This window comes from Saccharomyces eubayanus, chromosome III, assembly GCF_001298625.1.
Source record: "Saccharomyces eubayanus strain FM1318 chromosome III, whole genome shotgun sequence".
NCBI classification, from domain to species: Eukaryota; Fungi; Ascomycota; class Saccharomycetes; order Saccharomycetales; family Saccharomycetaceae; genus Saccharomyces; species Saccharomyces eubayanus.
The window spans coordinates 285,464-301,336 of NC_030978.1; the positions used below are offsets into that span (position 1 = coordinate 285,464).

General features: G+C 37.8%; 3 protein-coding genes and 1 non-coding gene across 4 annotated transcripts; 1 reads left to right on the forward strand and 3 right to left on the reverse strand.

The window, feature by feature from the left end:
* Nucleotides 1-151: 151 nt before the first annotated feature.
* OCA4 (Oca4p) lies at nucleotides 152-1,390 on the reverse strand (the record flags this gene model as incomplete). Its single annotated transcript, XM_018364054.1, has 1 exon — nucleotides 152-1,390. The coding sequence occupies one exon, from the start codon at nucleotides 1,388-1,390 to the stop codon at nucleotides 152-154; it is 1,239 nt and encodes a 412-aa protein (XP_018223458.1).
* Nucleotides 1,391-5,394: 4,004 nt separating this feature from the next.
* On the reverse strand, nucleotides 5,395-5,754 carry HMRA2 (homeodomain mating type protein a2; the record flags this gene model as incomplete). Its single annotated transcript, XM_018364055.1, has 1 exon — nucleotides 5,395-5,754. The coding sequence occupies one exon, from the start codon at nucleotides 5,752-5,754 to the stop codon at nucleotides 5,395-5,397; it is 360 nt and encodes a 119-aa protein (XP_018223459.1).
* A 4,535-nt stretch (nucleotides 5,755-10,289) lies between these two features.
* Nucleotides 10,290-12,470, forward strand: DI49_0839 (mannoprotein; the record flags this gene model as incomplete). Its single annotated transcript, XM_018364056.1, has 1 exon — nucleotides 10,290-12,470. The coding sequence occupies one exon, from the start codon at nucleotides 10,290-10,292 to the stop codon at nucleotides 12,468-12,470; it is 2,181 nt and encodes a 726-aa protein (XP_018223460.1).
* An 852-nt stretch (nucleotides 12,471-13,322) lies between these two features.
* On the reverse strand, nucleotides 13,323-13,404 carry DI49_0840. The gene has a single exon. It is a non-coding gene; the product is annotated as a tRNA-Ser (tRNA).
* Between the last annotated feature and the right edge of the window lie 2,469 nt (nucleotides 13,405-15,873).

Consider the following 15,873-nt stretch of genomic DNA (forward strand, 5'->3'; position numbering starts at 1 on the left):
GAACGACAATAAAAAACAAATACAAAGCATGCTTTTCACGTCTAAAGGATCCATACAATAAAAATGCGCTCACTACCTGAGTAGGTAGTAAAGGCTTACTGAAAGAAAACGAAGTATCATGCAATCGTTTATGGATATATGTACAAATAAACTATGTAAAAATATGTTCCCTATAAAAATGATGTTCTTCTGGGACGTTTTCTTTTTCCCACAAATCTCGTTGAGACTTGAACCAGTCTGGCAATTCAGAATCACTAGGTATCCTTATTTTGACACTGTCTTTCCCTCTTGCTTTATAATAACCATAATCCCCGTTTTCCTTTTTATTGAATGCTAATCTATATCTATGGCCAAAAATCCCGAGATCCGAAGACGTTTTCTTCAAATCATCTGTCAAGATTCCGCTAATCTGCGATACTTTATTATTTTTCACCTTGGTTTCTATCTGATTTATTAACGTCAGAAGCCGCTGAGGCACTTCAGGTTCCTTGCAGAGGTCATCTTCATTGACTTTAATTAGTTTACCTGAATTGGCCTTGTACTCTATTGAGTGTGTTTTATTATTGTTTTCAAGGGACAGCCTTTCAGTGTTTTTGCTGGCGGTGGTGGTCTTGTTACACTTTTCCTGCTCTATATTAATACTAATTATTTCTAAAAAAGTTTCCGCGAAATAATTTCTATTTTTACCTGAAAATAGCCTGTATTCATTTATTATTGATGCGATATTCCATTTCTGAATTTTTCGAAGTATCCCTATAACCAATGCAGTCTTGTCCACCAGTAAAACGCTGTAATTATCAATATTTAATAATGTTTTGAACGTTCTTTTTAAGCATGTGCTCTTGATTAACATTAAGTCATCATTGTCTGACAAATGATACGACACTTCGTCTCGAATCATAGGATCTGTTCTAGAATTTTGGAATGCTCTTGAATTTTCTGTCTTCTTTTTATCCAGTAGTGACTGATTACTATCGTTGTTTGGATACAAATTCTCATTGGGTGCTGGAGAGCTTTTTACCGGAACTGCTGCTGCTGAGAAATCGGACATTCTCAAAACGATCCATTTGATAGATGACCTCGTGAAGAAATCCTTGAAGAATTTAGATGGCTCCTGGCCTCCAATGAATATAACAGTCTTTAAATTTAGAGTTTCCAAAAAGGATAAATTTAACGTTTCCACTTTAGAGCACCTATATATTCCCTCTTCGGCTATACCAAAGTTAGCAGGGGGCACTAACATGTTGAACCTAGCTTGTAAAAGAGCACTAGTGTGATGGGGCCGTGCTGGCTTACGATCAAGAGTCTCTGGCTTTTGGCTACTCTTTACTTCATGTACCTTTTTCTGCATATTCTCAAAGGATTTCAATTGAAAAGAGATATCTCGCATGTTATTACCCGGATGTTTTCAAATTGGGGTATAAGGTTCTCGCTCCGTCTTATTTAGGAAAAGTGAATATGCATGTCAGACATATATGGCGATCACTGCCGTTCCATTCAGTGCGAAGAAGCTTGAATACAAATGTACAAGCTAGATAACTAATGGGGTAGAGGCAAAACGAATTGACGTTTAGTTTTACACAAGTAAATGATTTTTGCCCTAAATTTTATAGGTATTTGATTTATGAATGTTCAACAGTAGAAGGTTTACAGCTGTTATAAGTTTTGTGGCTTATTTAGGAATTTTTTTGCAGCTGGACCTCATATTTTACACCGTCAAACCACGCCATTGGTCGACTATTGACTAATCTGCAATACAATTGCGATAGATAACGCAAAGCACCACTCGTGCAAATAGAAATCGAAGCTTTGTGCCAAGAGGGAATTTTTATTTCATCAATTCTCCTCACAATTCAACCAAAATCATAGCAATACTTGCGTTTAGGTCTCAGGTGTCCTCGTGTCTCTCATCTTTGCCCTCGTCTTGTTATATGGCCTATATTATGAATTTATCATAGAGCTGTTAAAGGAATATTTCTGCTCCTCTTTGAAACATTCGAACCAGCATTCCGCAAGTAACGCATCTTCTGGAAATACCTATAATCTCAAAAAGGCGTTCCCAATCCTAGTATAGCACGATATATGAGAAGGGAAAGTGCTTCTTTTCCGCATTACAAATTTGTTTTTCCTTCGAGAATTAGATCAAAAAGTGGAACAAATACATATTTTCACCTTCATGCAGATATTTTCTTTGCCTATATATTGAATGAAGACGATACTGCTTATATTGGAACACTACACCCTTTAACGAGCCATCAGTACTCCGTATTTGCTAATTGCACAAAAGTAATGTATAAAGAAACATCCATACTCTGTATCTTCTTAGAACATTCATATAAAGTACCATCATGTCAGTTTGTAGGTCTTCCGCTCACCAGATACTTTGAGCTGGTTAGAAATATAAAACCTTCTTGAAAATTAAAGAAACTTCTACCGCTTCCAAAACTGCCACCTTTAAATACAGTAACACCTTTTTAAATTATTCTATTACTAGAGCAAACGGTGTCTTGATTATGCGGATATCATTTCCAAAGCCCGATACACAAGACTCTCACTTATACTTTTAACACCATATAACAGGGGAATAACATTATCTCCATTGCCTCCAGATCCACATCTTTTTTGTTCGACTTCAACAATGGCTCGGATGTGTTCCTGATCCGTGTTTCTCTTTCTTCTAGTGCAGGAGTAGGTTCAGCGCTGGTCTCATCAAAGCCCTCCACCAAAGCTAATGAATTATGTGAAACAAGGGTGCCCATTTCCACCACCACTACTATCTCTTTTCGACTATATTACAAAAATACTTCCTAAACTAATCAAGTTGTTGTAGACCAAGAGAAGATCATCTAATAAAGTGCTATTCAAAGGGACCTCAGGTATACTGTATCGGATAAATGGTATGGTATGTCTCACTTTTCGAATTTTCAAATCAAAAATTGCCAACAATTGTTTCACTTTGTTGAAATCTCAATAGAAGATATTATGTCCCAAGGGCTAGGGGCGTACTTCTATAATTCGGAAAGAAATAGAGCTCTTCTTGCAGACTCTCCGAGGATACCGATCTTTTCTGACAGCAGGTTTCTGATATCTTCCTATATACGTCAAGCCCCCAGCCCCAGTTTTCTTAGGGATTTATCAACGCTCAACAGTGCGTGGAATTTGTGCAAACCATTCTCTATATACATACGCTACTTATATTTTTCAAGAGCACTTTGTGGTCGTTTGTTTCTTTCTACTATTTCGCGATAGTACTATAGTATATCGTGTAGTATCTGAGCTGCGTACATTTCTTGCCTTGCCGTTTCTGCTGCCATACAGCCCAACCACGCCAGCAAATTTAGGGGAAATTTTCAGCTTATCTCCTTTTTTGGATATATTTGTGGTTTGTTGATTATTGTTGTTGTTGTTGTTGTTGTTGTTTATTGATTGTTGTTTATTGATTGTTGTTTATTTGTTTGATCTTTTTTCATCTCCGCTTCGGACAAAAAAAGCGAGCAGTCCAGGACATAACGTAAACACAGAACAATAAAGTGTAGACAAATTCAAGTTCAATGTTGGTGCTAAAGATACCATAAAATCGGATATACCGTGTAGATTATTCCACATTTATGCGTGTACTGAGTCTGTTTATACTCAAATGGACAATTAGTGCCCGAAAAGTCTAAATTCGGATAAGTTTTACAAATGCACTCGATAAAAAAAGCTACATACATTACCCATTCTTAAGTAGAAGAATAGGTTTGCACTCTTGACAGCCAACTGACATAAAATGTACATACGATTGAAATTCAATTCTAAAATTAATAAGATAGTACTGCCCCTAAGAAGCTCATAATTAAATGAGTATTGGTAGGTTTAAGTCGCCAATATAATTATTTTGTAGAATGAAACGAAAATTAAATACGGACCAGTCATGTAAGACGTATTCAGGGGGAATGGGATGTCGATAAATTCCTTTATTCTATTCAAGTATATGGGCCCTATCTCAGATTATTGATCAATGAGATATATCATGAGTTCGCAATTACCTAATTAGTTGTATGCACACACAACATCCTTTATTGAGTATTCTACATGTTTGAAAAATACATGTGAAAAATTACATTTAAGAAAAATTTAGGACATCAGGCTTTGAAATAGCCACAAGATATTGTTTCAGGTCGATCGAGGTTTGAAAACACGTTTGGCCTTGAAAAAACTAAATGATCAAAACATCGATTGATGGAAAAGTCGCAGTCAGACAACTGAATAATTGCCAATGAAAAAATACATTGAATCATGTAGTTGTATATGAAGATAGTGCCACATTATTTTTAAGCTCCCAGATACATTATGTTAACCTTCTATTTTATATACTTGATGTGAAATAATACTACAGTACTCCCAAAGTGTCGTTTTGTATAAACTTTGTTACAAAGTATAATACTCCAAACAGTTTTCTTTATTGTTTCATATGTGAAAAAACCTAGCACGTATACACAATATTTAAACAGAAAGTATTGGTAATCTAGAATGTCGAGACGTATCATACTTACAGTCCCTCAATTTGAATAATCTAGAAGCGATTCTACAGCGATTTGCTAATTGAACGGCCTTTATGAAACTAACAAGCCTCATGAAGAATTGGTTGTAGAATAGATCATACTTTCACCATACACTGATAATGTCATTACGATTTTCCTGAATTAGGTCAAGTAAAGTATCAGTAATATAATTATTCCAATATTTACATTAAAATACGGTGATAAATAGATACGTATTTTAATTTTCAATGTTTCTCTAAAGCTTCAATATCCAACATATATTTTTAATTCTCTGAGGCATCCTATTAGCGTTTTATTTTTGTTGTCTGCCATGATTGAATACTAACATAATTAAATATTGCTAAATGTGCGCAAAAAAATAAAACCCATATACCGCGCTCGAAATGTAAACAAAAAGTTTTCTTTCCATTCTCTCTAAAATATCAAACTGTACGAGTTTACCCTTCGGATAGGCGCCTACTTGAAGTACACACTCCCAATCTAAATTAGTATATGCTCTGCAGGCATAAAATATTAGAAATTACTTACTCTTTTGAGATGGGATATCTGATTAGTGATAACTTTTGTAACTGTTGGTCTTAATAATTCACATCGACCATTTATTATGCTTTGAAAAAAGAATACTCTTGGAAAACATGCTCTCTGTTATGCTAGGAAAAAATGTAAACAAAAGGTTACAAATTGGTCGTCTTGTTCAAGAAGGTAGGCCAGGACATTATCTATCAGTACAAACATCTTAGTAGTGTCTGAGGAGAGGGTTGATTGTTTATGTATTTTTGTTTATGTATATGTGTATATATATATATATATATATATTCTACACAGATATATACATATTTGTTTTTCGGGCTCATTCTTTCTTCTTTGCCAGAGGCTCACCGCTCAAGAGGTCCGCTAATTCTGGAGCGATTGTTATTGTTTTTTCTTTTCTTCTTCTATTCGAAACCCAGTTTTTGATTTGAATGCGAGATAAACTGGTATTCTTCATTAGATTCTCTAGGCCCTTGGTATCTAGATATGGGTTCTCGATGTTCTTTGCAAACCAACTTTCTAGTATTCGGACATTTTCTTTTGTAAACCGGTGTCCTCTGTAAGGTTTAGTACTTTTGTTTATCATATCTTGAGTTACCACATTAAATACCAACCCATCCGCCGATTTATTTTTCTGTGTAAGTTGATAATTACTTCTATCGTTTTCTATGCTGCGCATTTCTTTGAGTAATACAGTAATGGTAGTAGTGAGTTGAGATGTTGTTTGCAACAACTTCTTCTCCTCATCACTAATCTTACGGTTTTTGTTGGCCCTAGATAAGAATCCTAATATATCCCTTAATTCAACTTCTTCTTCTGTTGTTACACTCTCTGGTAACTTAGGTAAATTACAGCAAATAGAAAAGAGCTTTTTATTATTTATTTTTGTAGATTCGGGAAAACTCTATAAAACTGACAGCAGGAAAAGTGAAACAATACATCTCCTTGAACCAAAGAAGAGCAAGAAAGACAACATGGACGATATTTATAGTATAGCTGAGAACATAAACAAAGCTCTGTTTAAAATTTTAGGTACTGAGATTGATGAAATCAATCTCAATACTAATAATCTTTATAAAGTATGTTCAATAATTCGAAATCAAGTTTAAACAACTACTAACAACAGTTTAGTTTGTACTGGAAAGTAATTTGACAAAAGAAGACCAACGCACCCTACAAAAGAATATTTCTAACAATAGGTTAGAAATATATCACGGCATCAAGAAAGAAAAGAATCACAAAGGAAAATCTTCAATATCACCTCAAGCACGGGCATTTCTAGAACAGGTTTTCAAGAGAAAACAAAGTCTTAATTCCAAAGAAAAAGAAGAAGTAGCAAAGAAGTGTGGCATTACGCCACTCCAAGTAAGAGTCTGGGTATGTAAAATGTGAATCGACCATAAATATTCTTTATACTAACACGTTACAGTTCATAAATAAACGTATGAGATCTAAATAAATTCGTTTTCAATGATTAAAATGCATATTCGCGGTTTTCTTTTAGCTTCAGCTTTCCGCAACAGTATAATTTTATAAACCCTGGTTTTGGTTTTGTAGAGTGGTTGACGAATAATTATGCTGAAGTACGTGGTGACGGATATTGGGAAGATGTGTTTGTACATTTGGCCTTATAGAGTGTGGTCGTGGCGGAGGTTGTTTATCTTTCGAGTACTGAATGTCGTCAGTATATCTATCCTATTTACAAATCCCCATTCTCTTGCCCTTGCTTTTAATGTTTGTTTATATAATCCTATTGCTATGTGTTTATGTTTATACATCTACAATATAACATAGGCGAAAATGTGCGGTTGACTAGTATCAGAAGACATTCTCAAGATTACCAAAGTATTCAAAAGAATTTAAAAGGCTATTCCAATATGTAAATATAGAATATGTCGTCTGTTAGTGAATATTAAAAGTTACTATCGATTATACGGGAAAAATAAATCGTATCTAGTGATGTTATATTGTTATAGTACTTGTATAAACTAATTTATATTCAGTCACATTACAAACTCAATGTAACTTCGAAGTAAATTCATCAAAAACTACAGTTACAGAATTTATAAACGATAAAGTTTTTCTTTTGTGTTTAATTTAGTTAACGGTTGCTTGTATACATAGCCACTATTATTTTACTATTTTTTGAGTCATTACGTCAAAACCAATAATAATATGCAAGAAAAAAAACGATAAACAGTCATTCGTCGTGCTTTTGGAAGGAAACTGTACGCTTTGAGATATCATAAAGCCTCTACTGTTATGAGCTCAGTTGGCCTTTCCTGGGTAGGTTATGCATCATAAATTAAAATTGCTTTTCTTTTTTTTATCATGTGCACCCCAACGCTTACCGCCTTAATAACAAGCCATTATCTGTGGAATATATCGCCTCAGGTGTGGACGCGGTTAATTTCTGATTTTTAAACCATAAGTGACAGCAAATGCTTGTTGCAGTGACATTTTCATATGACTTAAAAAGCAATTTTACGGGCCACGAGCCCGTTCGGCTCTTTCGCGCGAAATTTCCAGATAGAGTTGTACGCAGACCGTTAATTTCGCCAGCTTTTTGGAGCGGGTAATCCCACTGAATATGGTCACACAAGCATCATCTGATCATTACGTATTATTTGCGGAATGCAATTGCGAGTTTCAATATGTTGTGCATACTTAATGGCTTAAATACGTGGAACAGTGTAAACACCAAAAGCCCATCATGGCTTGAAAGACAATATGCCATATACGGAATAAGTTCAACGGCGTCTACTATCTTCTTTTGGCTTCTCTTTCCAAGGTGTCGAGTAGTCATGATTTTGTAGAGGTAAGTGAGTGCAGTTCATATGAAGTACCACACATGTTTATTATCCACAATATAAAGCATGTTCAAGATTGGCAGCTGTCTTTAAAGAGAATTGCGGTTTGGTTTACTACTGTTTGAAGTCTTTTGAAAGATATGGAGATAGCTTGCAGAACGGTTTGGAAATTGTTTGCCGATGCCCGGATGGAAAATAGAAACGCTTGTGATTCTGGGGCCATTTTGTGCAAGCGTTGATCTTTGAATTGTATGGGTCTATTTTAGCCAAACTAGGGTAATGCTCTCAGGAAATGGAAAAGGCATTGCCAGCACTAGTATATCTGCTGAACGACAAGACCCAGAGAACAAAAGTTTGGTGCATTATGATATACCAATTTCTATTATTGTAGCCAGGAAGGTATATATATCATTGTGTTTCGGGTCATTACCACGCGAAACAGGCGGGTATGTATAGACCGTAAACTTTGCAATGATATTCAATAAAACCAGGAGAGAATCTCAACTTGTGCGTATGATATGTCTGAAGCTCGGTTACATTAATTTAGAGTCAAGCCATGTTGTGAGAAGCAGCGTAGGAGTATGGTATTATGTGCGTGAGGTTCACTGCGATGTAGTTTAGCGTGGATGGCACTAGCTTATGAAAATGTTTAGGAGAGGGTTACTAGTCGATGGAAACAGGGTATGGTAAAGAAAGGCAGTATTATTATAAGATCCGAGAAACATGTTTCTAATGGATATATGGGGTACATATCTTACCTTGAAAGCATATGGGCCCGTATAAATGTGATGCTGGTGTATAGCGTAGAACATGGTTTTCATTCGAAGTCTTGCCACTTTCTGAGACGCATATTACTGATAGCTTTATGGAAAACCCTACTTCTGGCTTTCCATATTAGCGGCAAGCAAATTCGCCCATTCCGGCTATGAAGGTACCGCTGCTGCAATGAAATACAATATAAAACAGCGTAATTTACCTTAACAGCGGCTGTCCCAGACACAAAGAGTAGACATTTTGAGAGTATTAATGGTCTATATCGGTGTGCCGACGGTTTAAGAGGTCCTTATAGTCACGAGTTACTGTTATTATCATCCAAGAGCAAGATGAAAAAGAGGTATTCGCACAACAGAGGAACTCAAGCTCAGATTTGTTCCTCTAGTATGTCTCAGATATCAACCATTGGCTACAAAATGCAACAAGATCCGTTTGTTCTCAATGAGGAATCATGGTGCGAGAAATACATACTCACATCGAGCCACTCTTCTTTTACTAGAGTTGGAGTTTTCGTTTTTTTTTGTCTTGTGTATCCGAGAACTATGGAGATTAGGAGCCTCCCAAATTCACCACCAAGGGGGAAGGACAAAAGTCTTGGAGAACCTCCCACATGTCATGCATTATTGACAACTTTTTTCCTTTCTTGCAACTGTTAATACGTAGCGTATGCAGCGAAAACGGACTCTGCATGCGTTGCTGCATACCTGCACTGCGTGCCTGTATTGTTAGATGCAATCTACGCTACTGCTAATTTACTTTCTCCTGCGGGGAAATCAGTGCAGACAAAAAACTTTAATAGAAACACCCTAAAAAGCCAGGTCTTTTAAAGGCCTGGCCGTTCTTAGGCCGTTGCTAGTTCCTCTCAACGGCAAAAAGCGCGTTGCTTCAAGACAAAAAAGGGATTTTCGCACTTACGGAGCGACCCTCTTTTTTTCGCAACACCCAAAAAAGAGGAGCGGCTCTTAAACATCCTCGCTCCTTTTGTGCGCGCGGTCCGTTCTGGGTCGATATTTTTCTCGGCATCTCCCGATTAGGTATAAGGTCAATAATAATTCAAAAGACGGATTGAGTAGTACATCCCCCTCAATGTCCCACTCATGTTTTTAGCTTTTTTGGGGTTGGTTATTACCTGAAATGAACGGAGATTAAATTAGTGACTACCCAATCTCATGAAGGTTATACCTCTTTAACCTCCTGTGGCTTTTGCCTCCGACGAGGTTGTACAGTATTCGGCGCGTTTTCGTACAATGCATAAGGGGTTCTGTTGCTTTTTGTCGCAAGATGTCTATAACATCCCGGTAAACAAGTGTCCCTTTGTTTACAGATTGGCACCCGTTGCCCCTCGAGAAGAAGGCCTATGCGCTTGGACTTGCATATAGTTTCCTAGAAATGCCTGTACGAAAGGTTACCGTAACATACGGATTCTCATTGCAGTTGTGTATTTACAGGTTGTGCAATTTCAAGTTGTGCATTTTTAGGAAAAAAAAACATATAAAGGGCTTCCATTTGTTCAATTCTTACAGTCAAAAAGTTCTCTTGTTTCTTATCATACACTTGTTCCCAGTAAACCATCAACAACATATCTTCGTCGTTGTTAACTGTCCGGTAAGATCTCACCTATTTCAAAGAGATGTTCAGTCGCTTAAATAAGCTTCAAACCGCTTTAGTTTTGGCTCTTTACTCCCAAAGTGCATTGGGCCAAATCTATACCAACAGCTCTTCGAGTGTCGCTCCATCCAGTTCTGTTTCCATCAGTAGTTCGATTTCTCAATCGAGCTCTTCCGGTTCTGGTTCTGGTGTTTCGAGCACTATCACTCCAACCAGTTCTGGCGCCTCTAGTACTATTACTTCCTCTTCTTCTTCTGGAACAGGTACTACTACTTCTGGTTCACTTTCTTCCAGTGACGGTACTATTTATTTACCAGCCACAACAATTTCTGCAGACGTCACACTTTCAGGTGATGTATTTGCAACAGATGCAGTCGAAATCGCCGCTGGCGGCAAATTAACCCTGCTTGATGGTGACAAATACGGATTCTCAGGTGACTTGAGAGTTTACGGTGGTCTGTTCGTAGCTAAGTCAAAGGCAACTTACTTAGGGACCAATTTTGACATCTCAGGTTCAATCTTTGACGTTACTGGTGAATTCAATGCTCAAGAACCTGCTGCTACTTCTGCCTCTGTCTACTCGTTCACACCTGGCTCTTTTGAAAACAGTGGTGACATTTCTTTATCTCTATCTGAGTCCAGTAAGGGCCAGGTTACTTTTTCTCCATACTCCAACACAGGTACTTTCGATTTCTCGAATGCTGTTCTAAATGGGGGTTCTGCTTCTGGTCTACAACGTAGAGCTGAAGCTACAGGATCCACAAACAATGGTGAAATAAACTTAGACAATGGGAGTACTTACGTTGTTGTAGAGCCTGTTTCCGGAAAGGGTACAATTAATATCATCTCCGGTAACCTTTACTTACACTACCCAGACACTTTCACTGGTCAAACTGTTGACTTCAAGGGCGAAGGTGTTCTTGCCGTTGACCCAACCGAAACCAACACTACCCCTATTCCTGTCGTTGGCTACACTGGTAAGAACCAGATTGCCATTACCGCAGACGTCACTGTCTCGTATGACAGCGCCACTGGCGTTTTGACTGCAACCAAGGGTAACGCCGACTTCTCTTTCGCTATCGGTACTGGCTTCTCCAGTTCTGGCTTCAGTGTCTCTGAAGGAACCTTCGCAGGCGCCGCTGCTTTCTACCTAAACTACGGTGGAGCCGTCGCTTCTAGTTCTGTTCCATCATCCGTTTCCTCCACATCTGGTGCTTCATCCACTGCCTCCGGCTCAGTCACTAGTTCATCCTCTGGCACAACTTCGGAGACCAGATCTGTTTACACCACGACGTTGACTTCCGGAGAAGTTACAAGCACAGTAATTGTCTCTTGTTCAGAAACAACTGACAGTAGAGGTCACATCTATACTGTTACAACAACCGTTCCATGTACTACCACTGCTACAATYACTTCTTGTGATGACAATGGATGCCACGTTGTTCCAGCCCCAACGACCACCACCGCCACAATCACTTCTTGTGACGACAATGGATGCCACGTTGTTCCAGCTCCAACCACCACCACCGCCACAATCACTTCTTGTGATGAMAACGGATGCCACGTTGTTCCAGCACCAACTGCAACCACTGCTACAATCACTACTTGTGATGACAACGGATGCCATGTTGTTCCAGCCCCAACTGCAACCACCACTTCTCCAAAATCATACACTACTTTTATTGTTACTCACTGTGAAGACAACGACTGTAGTGTTAAGACTGTCACCTCCGAGGCCCCTAAGGAAACTTCACCTACTACTGCTACTTCTGAAACTCCAGAATCTCACACTACTTACACTGTTACTAACTGTGATGATAATGGTTGTGATGTCAAGACCGTCACCTCTGCAGCTCCTAAACCAACTACCGCTACTGCTGTCGTTACCTCTGGGGCTCCTAAGGGAAACACAGTCACCACTGTCATCACTTCTGGGCCTTCTAAGGGTAATACAGTCACCACTGTCATCGCTTCTGAGGGTCCTAATGGAAATGCAGCTACGGCTGTCGTCACCTCTGGTGCTCCTAAAGTGACTTCAGCCACCGCTACTGGTTCTGAAGCATCTAGCTCAATCATCAAGTATGGTTCTTCTGCTTCTAAATCCCTCACTGGTATTGTTGTCCAATCTGAGGGTATTGCCGCTGGTTTGAAAACCAATGCTTTGAATGCTTTGGTCGGTATTTTTATTTTCGCCTTCTTATAACTGAGAGTTCAGTTTTTCCCCTTTCTTAATATACGTATATATTTGCTACACACTTTGTGTACACGTTCATGTAGTTTTAGCTTAAGCTAAAGAATACCCTACTCCTTTTTTAAATACTATTTTTTTTTAAAACATTTCTGCACGTTTATGAGGCGATGCGCCTATAGGCGGATTTGGCCCATAAAGCGAAGGAAGTGAGTGGTTCTATGGGCTAATATAGAAGTGACGCAATTTTTTGAAAATGCGCCAGAAAGCCATTTTTGAGGGCACGTTTGCGGGATTTGAGAGGAAATATTGTTTTCAAAAGCTGCTCTGGGGCACCATTTCAAAATGTTCGAATAGGCGACTACGGATGTACACTTATTCGTATGAATTGGAGTAAGTAACCTTAAAAACATTTTATATGTCTATTCGTATTCGATATGAGAAAAGAATGTAAACGAATAAACAATTTGGTGATTGTTGAAGACGAAAGATGAATTAATTGATAATTAAGGAGACGATTTATATCAGATACATCACAATACAACTCTGAATTATTTCTGAACCATTGGGTTTTATATAACCAATCAGCGTGTGTTTTATATACCTCTCTTATATAATTATGAGAAAAAACTGCTTATTCTTAACTATTACAACTTACTAAACTAACTAATTACCAACACAAAATAAGTGACCCATGACACCCGATCGGCCTGTTCTTTTTAGGTGAAGCCGCTAGAATACCCGGCTGGGGTGCGTTTCCTGGATCTGGAATTTCACCTTGGCATTAGTAGAAGGCCCTGCATATAATATATTACTGCGAAGCAGCAAAACACCCAGTATCTAAAATATGAAAAAAAAAAAAAATAACGACAACTGCAGGATTTGAACCTGCGCGGGCAGAGCCCAAAAGATTTCTAATCTTTCGCCTTAACCACTCGGCCAAGTTGCCTGCTATTATGAAATATCTAGGTTTGAATTGGCGCCAGCCCTATGATTTACACGTTTATACAAGCTACGGGAACTTTCACATTTTTATGAGTGAACGGGACGAGTTGAAGATTTAACGGGCGTGGAGAGCGCGTTGTACAGCTTCTTGCACAAGCCGAAATTGTTTTCTACCGACGCATTTTCAAGGCTTCTTTCAGCATATGATCACATCGGAAGGCGCTGCCCGAGAAAAAACGTTCAGCCGCATTTGAAGCCACGCCAGCTACGCGGTCAAATAGGTAGTAATCGTAGGAGACGCCATAAGATGAGCGAGGAGGTAGACAGTGGGTATGATGTCTGTGAGGCGGTCCTTTTGGTCTTGGAGTATAAGTGCATGGTATATCATGGCTTAGGTGTATTTATGCAGCATTCTGTGTGTATGTGATTATCAAGTGTAGAAGTATATAGATGATTAATGAAAAGTGAGAAAATGGGGTAAAATATAAAATATTTGATGCATTATTGGAGGTGTGCTAAAGCGAAATTATATTATATATATGGTAGTAATGATTTGGTGTGGTAACACGGTTCGTAAAAGAATCTGATGATATATGAAAACGATTGAGAGAAAGGATAAGAGGAGAGGTTATGACGGGTGGAGGGTTGAGTAGCACGGTAATGATATTTTAGTGTCGGTATGAGCGTGCGATTTAATATATTATGATATAATATGGGATTAGTCAGTACTGGGTATATAATATAGCATTTGTACAAGTCTTGTGGTGTTTGTATTATGATATGGCAGTGACGAATGTTAGAGTGTTGCGATGATTAGTGTGTATTATATTTAACGTCCGTGCGAGTATATGCATGTATAATAATATGAAAGTTAGGGTAGTATAGAGTATATAGGGAGTGACGGTGATATGGTATGGGGATATTATGGGCAGAGATATTCATATTCTAGTCGAGTCTGTATCAGTATGTGATGGCAATGTATAGAGAATGGTCAGGGTATTGTAGTGTGGTGGTAATAACCATTTAAATTGTATGGTGATCTTTGGGATTCCATTGTTTCTTAATGTTATAATACTATGTATATAGATTATACTAGATATTCTCCTCATGGATTTAGGAATCCACAGAAAGGAATCAATGATTTTGCATAATGTTATAAATGATTCTGTTCCTCTTTTTATATGTTGTCATTCATTGATCCTATTACAATATCAATCCTTGCGCTTCAGCTTCCATTAGTTTCGACGACACTTTGAATCTTAACTTACTGGTCTTGTAGTTTATGTCATCTTTTAACACCGTATATAATAGTAATAGATGGACAATAGTTGAATCTTGTTCCAACAGTTAGGGTACTTATTTCTAATCTACTACTATTACTTTTGATAGCAATCAGAAAAAAAGTACTCAGTTGGTCTTACTTATCCTAAACCAAATCTGCAACTAGGTTACATGACACACAAACAAGTTGGATTATAACGATATAATTTTCGGTACATCTAAAAATTGTGATGAGACATACACTATCCATTCTCCGTCATACCAATCACAAGGGTAAGGACACTGACAGCCTTCTATCCCTTTGAAAGCCAAACGGTTGTACTCAAAAGGACTTTTTTATGTCGTAGAAGAGATTTTCGTCTTGCTGGTGGATTTGCTGGTGCCCTTACTTTGAAGTATGCTTTCACATGTCTTGTATTCTTTTGTTTCCTTGCAGATAACACGGGCTACACGTTTTACCGAAAAAACGATAAAAAAAGAAAAAAAAAAGCTCTACATTGTCCAGCAAATGTATGCACATTTATGCGCGTCACTACTGCTTGGTCCCGACTGTAAGTACTAAATTTTTATTCTGTTAATAATACCTACATTAAAAATAGATATTTTTCAATATATCGATACTAGGGGACTCGTACATATATTGCTGTAARATCATCACGCGACATGCCAACTCAATACTATTTAACTCTCGYCTTAATATGGCATCTCTAATTCTACTGAAGCTTATACTATAAAACGATAAAATGAAACTTTGTGCTACTCGTCCTCTGTATTATTTTTTGGAATGATTAATCTCTTATTGGATGAAAAAATGCAAAAGATAAACCCTAATGCATAAAATCCTAGATCCATCCAAAATACATTCTTAATAGAGTCACTTAAAGTATTCGCAATGGCTGAATGAGAACCGTCAAAATTATGGAGACGATAYAAAATCATGCTATCCACAGTTTCTCCTACATATGGCTCTAGATGAGCTTGTGACACTTTGTYGTGAAGGGAAGCGGAAAAAACAGTAGTTGAAAGCACACCGCCAAGAGTTGTACCTAAMGATTTCATAAATGTGTTGAAAGCCGTTATTTCAATAAAGTCCATAGCAGCTTCTGGACGGTCTTTATTWATTTGAAGTTGCGCACTCATAAGCGATGCTTGCAAAGCAAACCCGAGAGAAAACCCTGGTAATAATAAAACA